The sequence below is a fragment of the Pongo pygmaeus genome, chromosome 2 (assembly GCF_028885625.2).
Source record: "Pongo pygmaeus isolate AG05252 chromosome 2, NHGRI_mPonPyg2-v2.0_pri, whole genome shotgun sequence".
In the NCBI taxonomy this organism is placed as follows: domain Eukaryota; kingdom Metazoa; phylum Chordata; class Mammalia; order Primates; family Hominidae; genus Pongo; species Pongo pygmaeus.
In genome coordinates, this window is record NC_085930.1 from 8,124,541 (window position 1) to 8,141,198 (window position 16,658).

General features: G+C 32.9%; 1 protein-coding gene across 1 annotated transcript in view; it reads right to left on the reverse strand.

Moving 5' to 3' along the window:
- Positions 1-216: 216 nt before the first annotated feature.
- The window catches only part of CHMP2B (charged multivesicular body protein 2B), a 28,441-nt gene continuing 11,999 nt past the window's right edge, over positions 217-16,658 (reverse strand). Inside the window, exons 2-6 of the mRNA XM_054482892.2 lie at positions 14,707-14,798; positions 9,825-10,019; positions 5,770-5,872; positions 2,229-2,335; positions 217-2,027 (exon numbers count right to left, since the gene is read on the reverse strand). Of these exons, the coding sequence (XP_054338867.1) occupies positions 1,917-2,027; positions 2,229-2,335; positions 5,770-5,872; positions 9,825-10,019; positions 14,707-14,798 (608 nt within the window). The 3' untranslated portion in view covers positions 217-1,916. The remainder of the gene's footprint in view (positions 2,028-2,228; positions 2,336-5,769; positions 5,873-9,824; positions 10,020-14,706; positions 14,799-16,658) is intronic.

Genomic DNA, 16,658 nt, shown 5'->3' on the forward strand with positions numbered 1-16,658 from the left:
ATTAATGTGAAACCACCAATTCTTAGGCTTATTACATTCACAAACATTAGTCTTGTACCAATTATTTCTTAAAAAGATAAGTTTTTTTTTTTTAATGTAACTAGCAGAGTTTATCTAATTGTACTTCTAGGAAAATAATAAAGATCATTCTTTTGAAAGATTACCAAATATGCATAAAGTTTTTATTTTAGCAGAAACCAAAAAGACCAAAAAAGGTAAGAAAAGGACAACAATAATAAATCTTTATTGAGATTTTTTAACAAAATAATTTTTAAAAACAAAAGCTCCCACATGTAAACAAGAATGTAAATAAGTTAGATGGCATTATTATGTACATCCAAGAATCAAAACATGTTCTGGTAAACATTCCATAATCCAGTAAAATGTTTTGACCCATCACTGTTAAGAGAAACTATGTATTTAATACTATCAATAACGAAACCTAATCTTTGAACATTATAAAATGGTTTACGGAGTATAAACTATACAGTTTAGTTTCTCGTTCCTCCTAGCAATCCGTGTCACATGTGTACTAGTCCTAAGATGTATTTTGTCAGTATTAGCCCAAAATGTCCACCATCCCAAATTAACCAGGTTACACATATCTCCTCCAGTTTTCATGGTAGGATGTGTTAGAACCCATATATTACAACATCATTTTTCAAAACTAACCTAATCCTAAATTCTATTCTAACTAGTCTGGCACTCCTTCATTTTTATCTCTCTGTCTACACATTCATTAGATACCATGGCAATTTCACCTTAAAAAATACTGCTAATACACATTTAGACAGTAATTTCTGGTAAAACTGTAGTTTATTTATCAAAAAAATGTGAATTTGTATTTTAAAAATGTAGGTCAAGCATTGTCATAGTTGTAGTACTTAATTGAGAATAATAGCTTCAATTTAGAAGATTCAATATACACATTAAACAAAATTAAACGGTTTACATTATAATTCATATAATTATAATCCTCATTTTTAGATGGCCAAAATATATTGTTTTCTCACTATAAAGTGTTATTTATTCATTGTCTATTTTTACTAATTATATTCAATTCACAGTAATGGCATCAAAGGGACAAGTCATCACAGGTCTCTGGAGACCAGGAAAACCTGGTCTGTTTTGACATGTTAAAAGTCCTGTTTTCTTTAACGGAGGAGCGCCTACAGTAAGAGCACATGTTTCAGTTAGGCCACGGAGACAGAAGAGCCAGGGCAATCTTTGTATTGAGGCCTTGATTTCCGCTTTAAATGTCATTCTTTTCTGCCAGCTGAAATAATTTAAAGATGTGCACAATAGGTCTGTGCTATTTAAGGCAGGTGCCAAGCCCATTTTGAAACTTGCCAACTAGAATGTTCTCCTAATGGAAAAAGAAAAAAGAAAAGCTACGACAGTTTTTGTTTAAGACAGATGTTTAAATAGCACTCTTCTTTTTGACCATTTAAAAATAATTTGGCAGCTGTAACTGCCTATGGTCATAACACATAATCACTTACAAAAGACAAGCAACAGATACAGAATTAACAGTATACTTTTAATATTTTTACAAACCTCTTTAAGTTGGTGCCTAATGGCATTTAACAAGATTTTTATATTCAGTGAAAAAGATTTAGAACATAAACTGACATGAAGTAAGGAATATAATTTCTCTGTGCCATGCAAAAGAGAAGTCAACTTTTTACACATCATCACTCCTAAATAGTTCTAATTAAAATCCAAACTGTTCCCATTTTTGCATCATTGTCATTCTTTGGCAAAAGATTCAAAATAGCCATGGGTTAGGAAACAACTGTTCACTCATGGTCATTTTTTTTTTACAAAATACATGTGTTTTGTAAAAGAAATCTGCACTGTGCTTGGGGTTTATACTACATAATTATAAGTAAGCAAAATATCATGACTTTTTTTGACTAATCTACTCCTAAAGCCTTGAGTTGCCGTTCAATCTCTTCATCTGAGATTGTAGCCTTTGAAGTAGAGGCAGATGGTAAGCTTCGAGCAGCTGATGGAGCTTTGGCCATCTATATTAAACAAAGAAAAAGACAAACGTGCATTAGGAAACATTTGGACTAGGACATACAGGATGTGCTGTAAAGAGGTCTGTTTAATTTACTTTTGAAACAGAAATAAAAAACATGCACCTCCTAGTAAAAACAAAACAATCAAGTGACAAAGGTGGTAGGTAGAAACTATTTCCAACTAAGAAAAGATGATGTTCGTACCTTCCCAGAAATTTCAATTCCAATTTCATCAAGAACTTGATTCACAATATCCTGGCTTTCTTCTTCATCATCAGAACCCTCAAAGATGTCATCAAGTGTATCATTGACTAGGGGATATGGGAGAAGGAGCAAAGCAGTTACTTTCAAACAAACTTCAGGTTACACTTACATATTTACAGTCTAGCCCAACTATTTTGTATATTACAGAAGGCAAATTCAGTGAACAAACTAAAAAAATCCTTCAAAATGTCAGTGAAGTACACTCATAAATACATATTTGAGCCATTAAATCTGGAATAATGTTCATTTCAACACAAATTATCCTATAGTAAACAAGTCTACTCTGTTTTTTAAAAAATTAATTCTAATAGACAAAAATCATGTGATATTCACAGCTACATGTTTAAGATTTTTAAGTATTATTTCACAAATTGTATTCATTAAGCTGGTAGAGGAAGAATATGCAAGAATAAATATCCTGTTAATATCTGGAGAACAATTTACTCTTTTTATATCTATAATCATATTTTATACCTCTTAAATTTACATTCAAGATATAGGCAGAATATTCTACAGAAATCTAAGGTTCAATATTTTATTAAATTTGCCCAAAGAATGATGTCCGATTTAACAGGATTATTACTGCTACAACCTTTTCTACCTCTCTTCCCTCCCCAAAATATTTATTGAAAGCACTCTGTATAGAATGCATCATGTTGAGTTGTGGGGAAGCAATTTTTGATGGATTGAGATTATGTCTTTTTTATCTTTGAAACTGGGCACCTAGTGCCTGAAATGCAATATAAACACGATGGGTGTAGAGACGGAGAAAAACAAAGACCTCGGGTAGTTGACACTTGAGTATAAAAGCAAAAAATTAAGAAACAGATTGTGGTAAGAGAGAAGATAAATGATTATAAAGTTTCAGAGAAGGAGATTACATCCAACTGGGAGGAAGTAACATGTGAAGTAATCCGGCAAGGATACATAGGGTTTAACCACACAGAGATACATAAATGGAATGGCCTGGGCAAAGTCACCGTGAGGCAACAGGGACACAAGCAAGAAAGAATAAGTTCTTCTGTTTGGTTGTTATTTAAGGTACATAAATGGAAAATGTCTGGGAGAAAAAGAAAAATTAAAGCAGCTAGCCTAAAATTGTTCCTCTCCTGGTATCTGGGGAATGTCCCCAGAAGAAGAAAGACAGGTAACCTAGTGTGATTTCCTTGTAATCATGTTGGTAACTGGGGCTCCTGGCAAACAGGCTTAATATTTACTAGCAAGAGAGTCCTTGTCTATGGAATGTTTTTACCAGGGTGTCCTGGTTTAGGACTGCTATAGTAACAAACCTATAATCTATGGGTTATGAGCCATGACTCCCAAGAAAATAGTCACATAAGGTAGACAGTCATCTAGGGTATTATTAACTGAAGATGCTTCATAACCTAAATACTTCCTTCTTGTTTTTTATTTAAAATTTGGGGATTTTATTTTGTAGTAAGCAGAAAACCCCTGAAGGAATTTAGTCAATATGCTCAAAGGTAAGCCCCTGAAAAAAAATAATTTAGCAGTATGTTACTCAGATGTAACTTAGCAAAGTAATACGGGAGATGCGAAGTCCAGGTCATGCGGAGTTTGTAAGTATAAGTAAAGTAGTAGTTGTAGAAAAAAAAAATGAAGAAGATAGAATAAAAAGATTAGAGAGGTGTAATCAGACTAACAAAGAATGCTTTCAGAAAAAGTGTAATAACGCTCATCAGAGGTATAGTATAAGATTTCCCAACGATCTTGTGTCTTAACTGTGAACAAGCTTTGGCAGAATATAAATTCCAACTTGAAAAAGATATGCTGATTTACACCTTGAATTTATTTTTGGATGAAAATATTGTTAGTGTATTTTACCAGGTTATTAAAAAATGAGTAACCATCAATAACTACTATTATACTACAGACTAACTTGCTATGTATTAAATTATACTGCAGACTAACTTGTAATGTATTAAAATACAAATGAGAACAACTGCAGTAGGTATTAGAGATATCTGATTAAGTAAGGTTTATTGATTCTTTTCATTATAGCTTAATGGAAAAGTTAATTTGTCTGGTGAGAACTGCCATCACCGGCATTGGAAACCACATGTTAAATACTATGATCATTATATAAATAACAATTCTCTCAGTCATTAAAAAATCATTGATGATGTTTCAACAACCTGAAAAAACTCATAGTTTTCAAAATAAAGGCCTGAAGTAAAAACTACAGAACTTTTGGAGCTGCCAAAGATAAACATGCAGTATTATTACAACTGAGAATAAAAATAAGTATACTGAAATAGAATACTAGAACACTAATGAGTTTATTAACCCTGGTAACTTAATTAGATACTATTTTATACACTAAATATTATTAAATGCTGTTAACTAAAATACCAGCAGATAAGCAAAGCTAAACCGGTATATCCCTACATAGCTGTAAAACATTTATTTTTCTATTTTTCATTTTTTATAGTTGTAAAACATTTAGAAAACATACTTTCAAAACAATGACGCCAGTTTTGACATAATATAAGCAATAATCTAATGTTGACCAGGGTGCTATGAAGGGTCAATCATTCATTATTGGTGAAATAAAAATTGGTGTAGTCTTTCTGGAAAGAATTGGTAGTACAAACCAAGAGCCTTATAAAAGTTAATATTCTAAGGAGATTTAAGAAATTCAGTCAAAGATAATACTTAAACATATTTTTCAAAGGATTATCAAACACATTAAAAATTTTACAACAATCTTATTGACCAACACAAGAATGGTTTGATAAACTAGGGTATACTGATGTTAAATGATATTAAAGCTATTTTTTAAAAAGACTTCAGAGAAGATTTAATGTCAAGGTCACAAGTATATTCTTATGTTATACTATTATGTTTTTAAAAAGCAAGATATTCATAATTGTACATGTAAGGTGATCTCACTTTTGTAGATCAAGATTATGAGAAAAAACAGAAAATAAACGTACAACATTAATGGTAACTACATCTGAGTGTTGTGATAATTTTTATATGCTCTGTCTCTGTATTCTCTGTATTTCCACCATAACATGTAATTAGTTTATATTCAAAAAGACAAAAACTAAATACTAGAAGACTCTTGTGAGAGGGAAAAAAAATGAGAATAAAAACAAACAAAAAAAGAGCTCCATTACCTCTACCTCTAATGCAGGCAAATCTTCTATAGTATCAAAGAGTTGACATAACTCTGAAACTGCCTGACTTATATCATGAAGAATTATTTACCTCACAAGTTGGTTTTGGTATACTAATCAATAAAGTAAAACTGCTGAAGGCAATGTGTAATAGAGATGTGGCGTAACATATTTTATACCTTAGTTAACACAAATAGTTAAACACAAATAGAATTTTGAGTCTATCATTTTTGGTTTCATCATTTCTGCCTTCATGAATGAGAATATGAGACTTATAGTAAATAAATGGTTAATTCAAAGATGAGAAAACTATAAATTTCATTATAACTTATTAAACTCACTCATTTCTTCAGTCATTTCCATTTTCATGTTTTCCTTCTGGAAATGCTGCATTGTTTGTAATGTCTTTTGTGGATCCATCTTCTTGTTAACTGCCTGCATTGTCTTTAAATGTATTTACAAGATTCATGTTACTTCCATAATTATGAAAATTTTACTATGAAATAAGTCAAAAGGGAACACATCAAATATAGATAGGCTTTAAAAAGATATCCATCCTGCCATAATCATAGAGTGTTAAATATTCTAGAAAAAAATGAAATAGTCATTTGGAAACCATCTGCTTAACATCTATATAATAAAGACCAGTATGAAAAACCTCATCTGAACAGCAGGCAAGAAATTATGTAATAAAAAACATTATCAGCATAAAATCCTTTGCTATTCAAATAGGAAAATAAAATTTACCTGTTTATGTGGCAAGCAGGTAATGTCAATAAATTTTTAAATTTAATTTTTATAAAAACTTTCATTAAAATTTTTAATGTCTAAATTAAAAAAGATTAGAAGATATACTAGCATATATACTTAATCTATTAACACATTTAAAACCATGGTTTAAAAAAAATATAAAAATGTGAGTTTTGAAAAACTATGTGAAAACAAGTCTCTTACATTATACATTCATAACTCATTTCATTAAGATATTCATGTTCTCTAGTACCACCAAAATTTATTTACAATCATGTTTCATGTGCTTACATTTTGGTTAATTACCCACAGCATATAAGACAGTGGCCCCATAAGATTATAATACTGCATTTTTACTATACCTTTCTTATGTTTAGCTATGTTTAGATACACAGATACTTAAACCATCATGTTACAACTGCCTACGAAATTCAGTACAGTGTAGCCTAGGACCAACAGGCTATACCATATAGCCTAGATGCACAGTAGGCTCTTCACCTAGGTTTATGTGAGTATACTCCATAACGTTTGCACAATGATGAAATTGCCTACAATGAATTTTTCAGAATGTATCCCTATTAAGCCAGACATGACTGCATTTTTATATATATGATGCATAATACATACATGATAAACATATATGTATGCATTATATAGCTAATTCAGTATATTAAAAGAAACCATATAATAGAAAACATGTTGATTTCAAAGATATGAAGCAAACAGTCCTTTCTCAACGGCATGCAATGCTATAGCCAAAGCATTCTTTCCAAGTAGGACACCGCATTCCCCATCCCTCCCCACCCCCAACACACCGAACTCTCTAGTGGCTTTCCAGTGCCCTTAAGTGCTAAAAGCGAAATTCCATAACTTGCCTATGAGAACTAACATGGATTAAACTTTGCGCTATTGCCCTCTAGACACACATCTTTTATTCCTTAAGTGTGCTATGTTTTCTCCTGCCACTTGAGGCCAGGAGTTTGAGACTAGCCTAGCCAACATGGTGAAAACCCATCTCTACTAAATACACAAAAAATAGCCAGGCATAGTAGCTCATGCCTGCAAAACCAGCTACTCGGGAGGCTGTGGCAGGAGAATCACTTGAACCTGGGAGGCAGGGGTTGCAGTGAGCCAAGATCACGCCATTGCACTCCAGCCTGGGCAAAAAAGCGAGGCTGTCTCAAAAATCAGACACTCAAAGAGAATAAGGTAACTGAGAAACAAAATGTATACTGAAACGTTCTCTCTCTCTTTTTGAGACAGAGTCTCTCTCTGTCACCCAGGCTGGAGTGCAGCGGCATGATCTCAGCTCATTGCAACCTCTGCCTCTCAGGCTTCTGCAATTCTCCTGCCTCAACCTCCCAAGTAGCTGGGATTACAGGTGCCCACCACCACGCTCAGCTAATGTTTGTATTTTTAGTAGAGGTGGAGTTTTGCCATGTTGGCCAGACTGGTCTTGAACTCCTGACCTCAAGTGATCTGCCCACCTTGACCTCCCAAAGTGCTGAGATTACAGGCATGAGCCACCATGCCCAGCTTGAGGCTTGAAACTTTCTCTTTTTAAAGATTATAATGTGTTACTGTACTTTTTGTACTTCACAAAACGGATGCATTAGCTACTCTTTATTTGCACAAATGTATTGGTTACATATAAAATTTTTACATGTATATAATGCATAGTGATCAAGTCAGAGTGTTTAGGGTGTCCACCATCCAAGTACAATATATTTTTGTTAAGTATAATCACCCTATTCTGCTATCAAAGTTTGAATTTATTCCTTTTAACTGTATGTTTGCACAGCATTCGACTTTCTTGTGCCGTGCTGTCTAAAACGCAATTACAGTTAATACTCCTTATTTGTGGATTCCATATTTGAGAATTTACCTACTCATTAAAATTTATTTGTAACCTCAAATGTTTTAATGCTCATCTGTGGACATTTACAAAGCAGCAAAACATCTGAGTCACCCAACATGTGCATTTCCAGCTGAGGTCAAAGAAGGGGATGTTCTGTCTTCTTAATGCAAATTAAGTGTCCTTTCCATAGTTTATTTAGTGTCACATTTTTCTCACTTTTGTGCTTTTTGTTGGTCATTTCACTGATAAAAAATGATCCCCAAACATTGTATTAACATGCTGCCCAGTGTTCCTAAGTGAAAGAAGGACATGATGTGCTTTATGGAGAAAATATATGTTAGATAAGCTTTGTTCCAGAATGAGGTATAGTCCCATTAGCCATGAGCTCAATATGAGCAAATCAACTATACATTAAATATGGCATCTTTAAACAGAAACACAAGGTTGGTTAGGTACAGATTAGGTGATGAAAAAACGTTGCGGGCAAAGGCTCACAGAAATATAACTCAGTATTTCCCCTGGGAGCAATGGTTCAATATGCACTATTTCAGTGTTCCCGACTTCATGGGACATAACTACTATGAATAACATAAATTGCCTGTGTATACCATTTCCCTAACATAAAGCTTGTACTTTCCTCTGAGGCTTATTTTTTTTCTTTTTCAGTTCATATTCATAATCCCTCTTCTGTACATCTAACATCTAATGATATTCTTAAAACCTCTGTCTTATGCAATGTCTTTTAGATCACCCTACTCAAAGGTCTGTGCAGTTCATAAAGCTTAAATTAGCATGACTGATACATAGTGGGTAGGTTCCTAGAGACATATCTTAAGTCCCTGGTTGAACTATAAAATTTGTGAAAGCACAGCTTCTGTCTTAGCCTCTTTTGATGACTAACAGTATCAAGGAGTGCTTTATTTATTAAATGACTGAAAGACTCAGAGTCCTTTAAACTACAGTAAAAACACTGATTACAGATATAGAAAAATGTGTTTGTGTGTGTATGCAGTAAGTTAAACATAAGTTCTAGAAAAACATTCTGATAAATCTTTCTTATTATTCATGTGACCTTCTCACACATTCATAAAAATGAATCAAGACGAAATTATCACTCAAAAGTAGTCAGAACATATAATGAGATAAGAAGGTCAAAAATCTTCTGACAATTCGAGGGGAAAAAAGCAAATACTTTTAAATGTCAATTTCTTAAAATTAGAAGCTACATGTGATCTTTAGAAAATGGGATTGTTGGCTGGGCACGGTGGCTCATGTCTGTAATCCCAGCACTTTGGGAGGCTGAGGCAGGCGAATCATCTGAGGTCAGGAGTTCGAGACCAGCCTGGCCAGCATGTGAAACCTTGTCTCTACTAAAAATACAAAAATTAGCTAGGTGTGGAGGTGCATGCCTGTAATCCCAGCTACTCAGGAGGCTGAGGAAGGAGAATCACTTGAACCCAGGAGGCGGAGGTTGCAGGGAGCCAAAATCTTGCCACTGCACTCCAGCCTGTGTGACAGAGCAAGACTCCATCTCAAAAAAAAAAAAAAAAAAAAAAGAAAAAAGAAAATGGATTGTCCTCAAACAAGAAATTTTTTATTAAAACATATCAATAAAGAATCTAGAAGTAATTACCTGGATTATCTAGTATTATAACTCATTTTACTAAAAATTACACACATTTTGTACCACATATACACCAGGAGGTGCTTTTAAATCTGCTTTCAATATTGATATTTAAATATCATTGATAAAATTATAAATCTATGAATATAAAAGCTCCCACTTACTTTTGCTGTGGTGGACATTGCTCCAGCCATCTTCATTTGGGAATTCATCACTTTTGTTTGTGTAGACATAGAAGTAACTTTTGAACTTACAGCAAAAGTTCTCGTCTTCTGTTTACGTAGATGCACAAGTTGTTTGGCTAAAACTTTGCAAGCTTCCTTATTACCAATCTTGGCCATTTTCTTAATTTCTAATTCCTAAGAGAAGAAACAAACAAAAGAAAATAAAATCATTAAGGGGTAGTCCTCAATAATTTATTTCAGAAGAACAAATCTAATACACATAACAGACCCTTTGCCCCCAATCATGAAGAGGGGAAGAAACTATTATAAAGTCATAGAGCAAAAGAATAATCTAAGAAGTCAATTTAGTCTACATGTTTACATGGAAAGGACAGAACTAGTATCTCCATCCATGAATACAAAGCAAGTCTACAAAACAGTGCACATGTAGAGCCCAGAAGAAAATAAAAAAAAAAAAAAAAAAAAAGACTATCCAAAAGAAGGTAAGAGAAAAGGAACAAACATACAAGCAAAGAGTTGGTGGGACAGAGCAATAAAGGGCAAGGTGATAGATCTAAAACTAATAATATAGATAATTACATTAAATAAAATAGTCCATTTTATACCTCAATTGTAAGACAGACTGTCGGATTAGATAAGAAAGCAAATCCAACTATATGCTATCTCAAGACACCAACTTATACAAAAACAAAGTCAAGTAAAAGGACAGAAAAATATATGCTATATACGTACTTATCAAAACCTGCCAATCTAGAGTGGCTATATTAATAGAGATGAAATAAACTTGAGAACAAGGAATACTACCAGAAATAAAAAGGGGTATTTCATAATGATATAGGGAATCAATACATAAAGATACCAGGACAATCTTAAATGTGTATGTACCTAATAAAAGTGCTTCAAAATATATAAAACACAATGGACAGAACTGAAAGGAGAAATAGACAAATGCATAATTAGCATGAGAAATATCAACAACTCCACTCTTAAGCATAAAGTCTAATTGTTACAAGTAGACAGAAAATCTGCAGTGATACAGAAGGCTTAAAAAACAGTATGACCAATTTGACCTAACTGACATTTGTAGGAAACTCCAACATTGAAAGCAGAATATACATTATTTACAAGTGTCAATAAACAATCACCAAAGTACTCCACATTCTACATCAGAAAACAGGGCTCAATAAATTTCAAAGGACTGGAATCACACAAAGTATGCTCTCTAACTACAATGAAACTCAAAATTCATAAGAAAAATATGAAAAGAAAATCAGAAATAAGCAGAAATTTAAAAATAAGAGTTCTAAATAAGTCACGGGTTAAAGAAAAAAAGCACAGAGAAAATAATATTTTGAACTTAAGTGAAAACGCAACATAAAAATTTGTGAGTTGCAGTTAAAACTGCTCTTAGAAGAGTTTACAGCATTGAAGTTTGTATTTGAAAAAAAATGAATACTTCATAAGCTTCAACATAACATAGAAAAAAGAAGTAGAAATGAAACACAAAGTAAGGAAATAAGATGAACAAAAAATATATATATATAAACTAGGAAAGAAAAATCTGTGGCTCATGCCTGTAATCCCAACACTTTGGGAGGCCGAGGAGGGTGGATAATGAGGTCAAGAGATCAAGACCATCCTGGCCAACATGGTGAAACCCCTCTCTATTAAAAATACAAAAATTAGCTGGGCATGGTAGCACACACCTGTAGTCCCAGCTACTTGGGAGGCTGAGGCAGAAGAATTGCTTGAACCGGGGAGGCAGAAGTTGCAGTGAGCTGAGATCACACCACTGCACTCCAGCCTGGTGACAGAGCAAGACTCCATCTCAAAAAAAACCAAAAAACAAAAAACAAAAAACAAAAACAAAAAAAAATCCATACAGAAAATCAATGAAACCAAAAATCAAAAGCTATTTTCTTTTTTTAAATAAGAGATCAATCAAATTGATAAACCACTAGCCAGGCTGATGACGAAAACAACTGAGAAAGAGACAGAGAGAGAGAGAACACAGTTACAAATACTGAGAATGCAAAGAAGGGCATCACTTCTTATCCTAAAGATGTTAAAGGATAGTAAGGGAATATTATAAACAATATATCAGTATATTTTAAAATTTAGTAGAAATGGACAAGTTACTTGACAGACTAAAGCCACCAAAGCTCATTCAATAAGACAGATAACCTAATCTATTATATCAATTTTAAAAAAGAATTTGTAGTTTAATAATCTACCCACAAAGAAAATCTTCACTCACAGATGACTTTACTGATGAATCCTATCACACATTTAAGGAAGAACTACACAAACCCTTCCAGTAAAGAAAAGAGTGTGGGACCCTTGCCAACTCATGCTATGGGGCCAGCATTACTAGGCCAGCATTATTACCCCGATATCAAAATCAAATAAAAACACTGCACTGCTGCCTGGGCAATAAAAGTGAAACTCCATCTAAAAACAAACAAACAAACAAAAAACACAAAAAAACCACCACACAAAAAGAAAACTACAAATCAGTATATTTTATGAACACAGATGCAGATATTCTTAAAATTTCAGCAAACTGAAAATACATTTAAAAAAATACATCATTACCAAGTGGGGTGTGTCCCTGGAACAAAAGGTTGATTCAACTTTTCATAATCAAAGTAATTCACTGTATTGACAGACTAAAAAAGAAAACCACACAACCATTTGAACAAGTACAAAACACTGCTGAGGAAAATTGAAGATCTAAATAAATGGAGATCTAAATAATGGAGAGATATATAAGACCTTCATAGGTCAGAAGACATAATGTTAATATATCTTCTGTTAATGTCAACTAACATTATGTTAATATGTCTTATGACACAATGTTAATATGTAACTATTCAATGTAATCCCAATCAAAATCTGATCTTTTTTGTAGAAATTGATTTGTATTCTACAATTCATATAGAAATGCAAAGCACCTACAATAGCCAAAACAATTATGAAAAAAGAAGTACAAAGTGGAAGTACAAAGTGTCTAACTTTTAGACTTACTTTAAACCTTTATTAACAAAAATAATGTGGTATTAGCTTAAAAGCAGTCATCATGTAAATCAATGGAATAGAGCCCAGAAACATGCCTACGTTTGGACAACTGATTTTCCACAAAGACGACAAGGGAAAGTGTCAGCAATAACTGTTGAAACAACTGACTTTCCATATGCAAAAAGTGAACCTCTACCCTTACCTGACACCATACTGAAACTTAATTCAATATAGTTCACAGTTTTAAATGTAAGAACTAAAACTGTAATATTTCTAGAAGAAAACATAGGAGAAAATATTACTGACTTTGGGTTAGGCATTCGTGGCTAGTACACTAAAGGTAAGTAGTACACTAAAAGTACTAATCACAGAAAAAAGGATGAGAAATATTAACAACTCCACTCTTATGTATACACTTTAATTGTGACAAGTAGACTGAAGATCTGTAATGATACAGAAGACTTAGAAAACACTATCACCAATTTGACCTAATTGACATTTGTAAGAAACTCCAACATTGAAAAAAAGAATAAAAGAATAAAAAACTGTACTTGATCAAAATAACCCAAAAAACCCTTTCATTCCTCAAAAGACACTTAGGAAAATGAAATTTAAAATGACAACGTACTATACACCCACTAAAATGGCTAAAATTAAAGACTGTCAACTCCAAGTATGTGAAACAACTGTAACTTTCATACATTGCTAATGGGAAGAGAAAACACCACAGGCACTCTGCAAATTTTTCAGCACTTTAATTTTAATTTTTTAGCAGTTAAACATACATTTCCCTATGACCCAGCAATCTCGCTCTCAGGAATATACCCAAGAAAAATGAAAACCATGTTCACAAAAACTTTGATTGAATGTTTAAAGCAACTTTATTCAAATAACCAATACCTGGAAACAACTCAAACGTCCACTGGCTGGTAAACAGATACACAAATTGTGAAATATTCAAACAATTGAATAATACTCATCAATAAAAAGTAATTAACACTAATGCATGAAACAGCACTAATTAACCTCAAAATAATTATGCTGAATGAAAGATGCCATAAAAAAGGAGTTGACATTATATTATTCCATTTATATAAAATTCTAGAAATGAAAACTATTCCACAGTGACAGATCAGTATTTGCTTCACCAGGAAAAAGGGAGACAGGCAGGGATGGGTAGGAGGGATTTCCAGGGGCATAAGGAAACTTTTAGGGAAGATGGGTATGTTCATTACCTTGACTGTAATAATGGTTTCATGAGTTTATACATATGTCAAAACCTATCAAATTGTACACCTGAAATATGTACAGTTTACTGCATGTCAATTATCCCTCAATAAAGATATTTTTTAAAGATTTGAGGCAACATACACATAAAAACATAGCATAAAGAATATTTAAAAACGAACCAGACCAGTCTATTATAAAAGTGCATTCATTGTCAAAGACACAGTGATCTTTAAAATATCAAGCAAGATTCCTATGAGTTAATGTAATTTTTAAAATAACCTTCCTTTGTTTTCCATAACTATTTCATCTTCCTTTTAACTAAGAAGGTGGTTCTGTCTTTAGCAATCTTTCTTCCCAGATACTCATGACTCTCACACACTGAAGAATAATTTGATTCTATAATCAACAGAATACACAGAATCTCAATAAAAGTCAGCAGAATGACACAATAAACAAAGGTAAGCAGAAGATACAAAAATCATTAACTGCCATTTCTTAGTTAAGTAAATCACTTACCACCTGCCATGTGCCTTCTTCCTAGTTAGCTAATTATTCCTACAGTAATTTCCAAATTTGTTTGAAAAGTTAAACTGAAATTTAATGTTCTACTTACCAGCTGTTTTTCTTGTTTCTCTAAAGCTGCTCGATCTCTGATTATAGCCCTCTGTGTACCTCGTAACTCTCGATTCTGTTCCTTTATTACATCTAGGAGAATCACAAAAGAAACCTAAATTTATGGGTTGTAAAATTTTCAATACCATTTAAAATACTGGATTCACAGATCATGATTTAAAAAAATCTTATATTGGCTGGGCGCGGTGGCTCACACCTGTAATTCCAGCACTTTGGGTGGATCACCTGAGGTCAGGAGTTCGAGACCAGCCTCACCAACATGGAGAAACCCCATCTGTACTAAAAATACAAAATTAGCCAGGTGTGGTGGCACATGCCTGTAATCCCAGCTACTCGGGAGGCTGAGGTAGAAGAATCGCTTGAACTTGGGAGGTGGTGGTTGCATTGAGCTGAGATCACGCCATTGCACTCCAGCACTCCAGCCTGGGCAACAAAAGTGAAACTCCGTCTCCCAAAAAAAAAAAAAAAAAAACAAACCCTTAGATTTACTAGATGTCAAAATTTTTTTTTAACTTTAATATGCTAAAAAATTAGTTAAATATTAAAACCTGAATTATAAATATTAATAAAATATAAAGAATTGATAGCAGGTGAATGCAAATATGCTACAGTCTGAGATTTAACCAAAAGTATTACATCACAATAAAATATTTCCTTACAGAACTGATTAGTATACAGTGTTTTATATAGCACATATATATGTCACACACACACACCCTTTTCATGTTTCCTTACTCTAATACTATATGAAATTCAGGAAGGAAGACAGGTTATATGTTTATTAAATCTGTTTGGTTTTCTGCAGTAAATATTAACAGAGTGAAACTCCAGACTTTCCAGTGAGGCAGATCTGGATTTGAATCTCACCTCAGCCACTTGATCATCGTGATTATACCTTGGAAGAGTTAGTTAATACTTGAAACCTCAGCTTTCTTTTTCATAAAAAAGGATAGTAAGGAGTAAATAACATACAAATGCTCTGATAACTGCAAGTATCCTTTCAATTATAGTATCTTTCTAACTTATCTGAATTCGTTTGGATTCTTTAGACCTACCTTTTGAAGAATTAAAGTATTACTCTAGGCCTGATGCACTGTAATCTGGGTTAGTTGTTACTAAACAGTGGTTTCTTCAAAAGATCAGATATCAATGTTAATTCTTGGCAACCCCGATCTCTTATTGTCAGAAATTTTGTTAAGTTACATACATTATACAATTTAATGTTCATATAATGCTATGGAGTTTCTATTATTTTATATATAAGAAAACTGAATGTTAGGAAGGTTAAGTGACTTGCCCAAAGCCACGTAGATAGCAAGTAGTAACACTAGATTTGGTTGGATCCAACCATTCTGTCTCTTGAACCAGTGATCTTAACTACTTCACTAGGCTAACTTTTTAATAAAGAGATTTAAAAACAACAACAACAAGAGAAAGAACAGTCTCTTCATCAAATAGTACTGGGAAATCTAGACATCCACATGAAAAAGAATAAAGTTGGACCTTTACGTCACACTGTATACAAAAATTAACTCAAAAAAGACCAATAACCTAAATCTAAGAGCTAAACCTTAAAACACATAGAAGTAAATCTTTATGACCTGGGATTTGGCATTACATTCTTAAATATGACATTAAAAGCATAAAGAACAAAAGAAAAATAGATAAATTGGACTTGGTGAAAATTAAAAATTGTATGCATTAAAGAACATTATCAGGTGAAAAGACAACCTATAGAATAAGAGAAAATATATGCAAACAATATATCTGATAAGAGTTTGGTATGCAGAATATACAAAAAATTCTTATAACTCAAGAAACGAGATACAAACAACCCAACTTTTAAATGGGCTAAAGGCTTGAACAGACATTTCTCCAAAGAAGATATACAAATGGCCGATGAACACATAAAAAGGGTGCTCCACATCATTA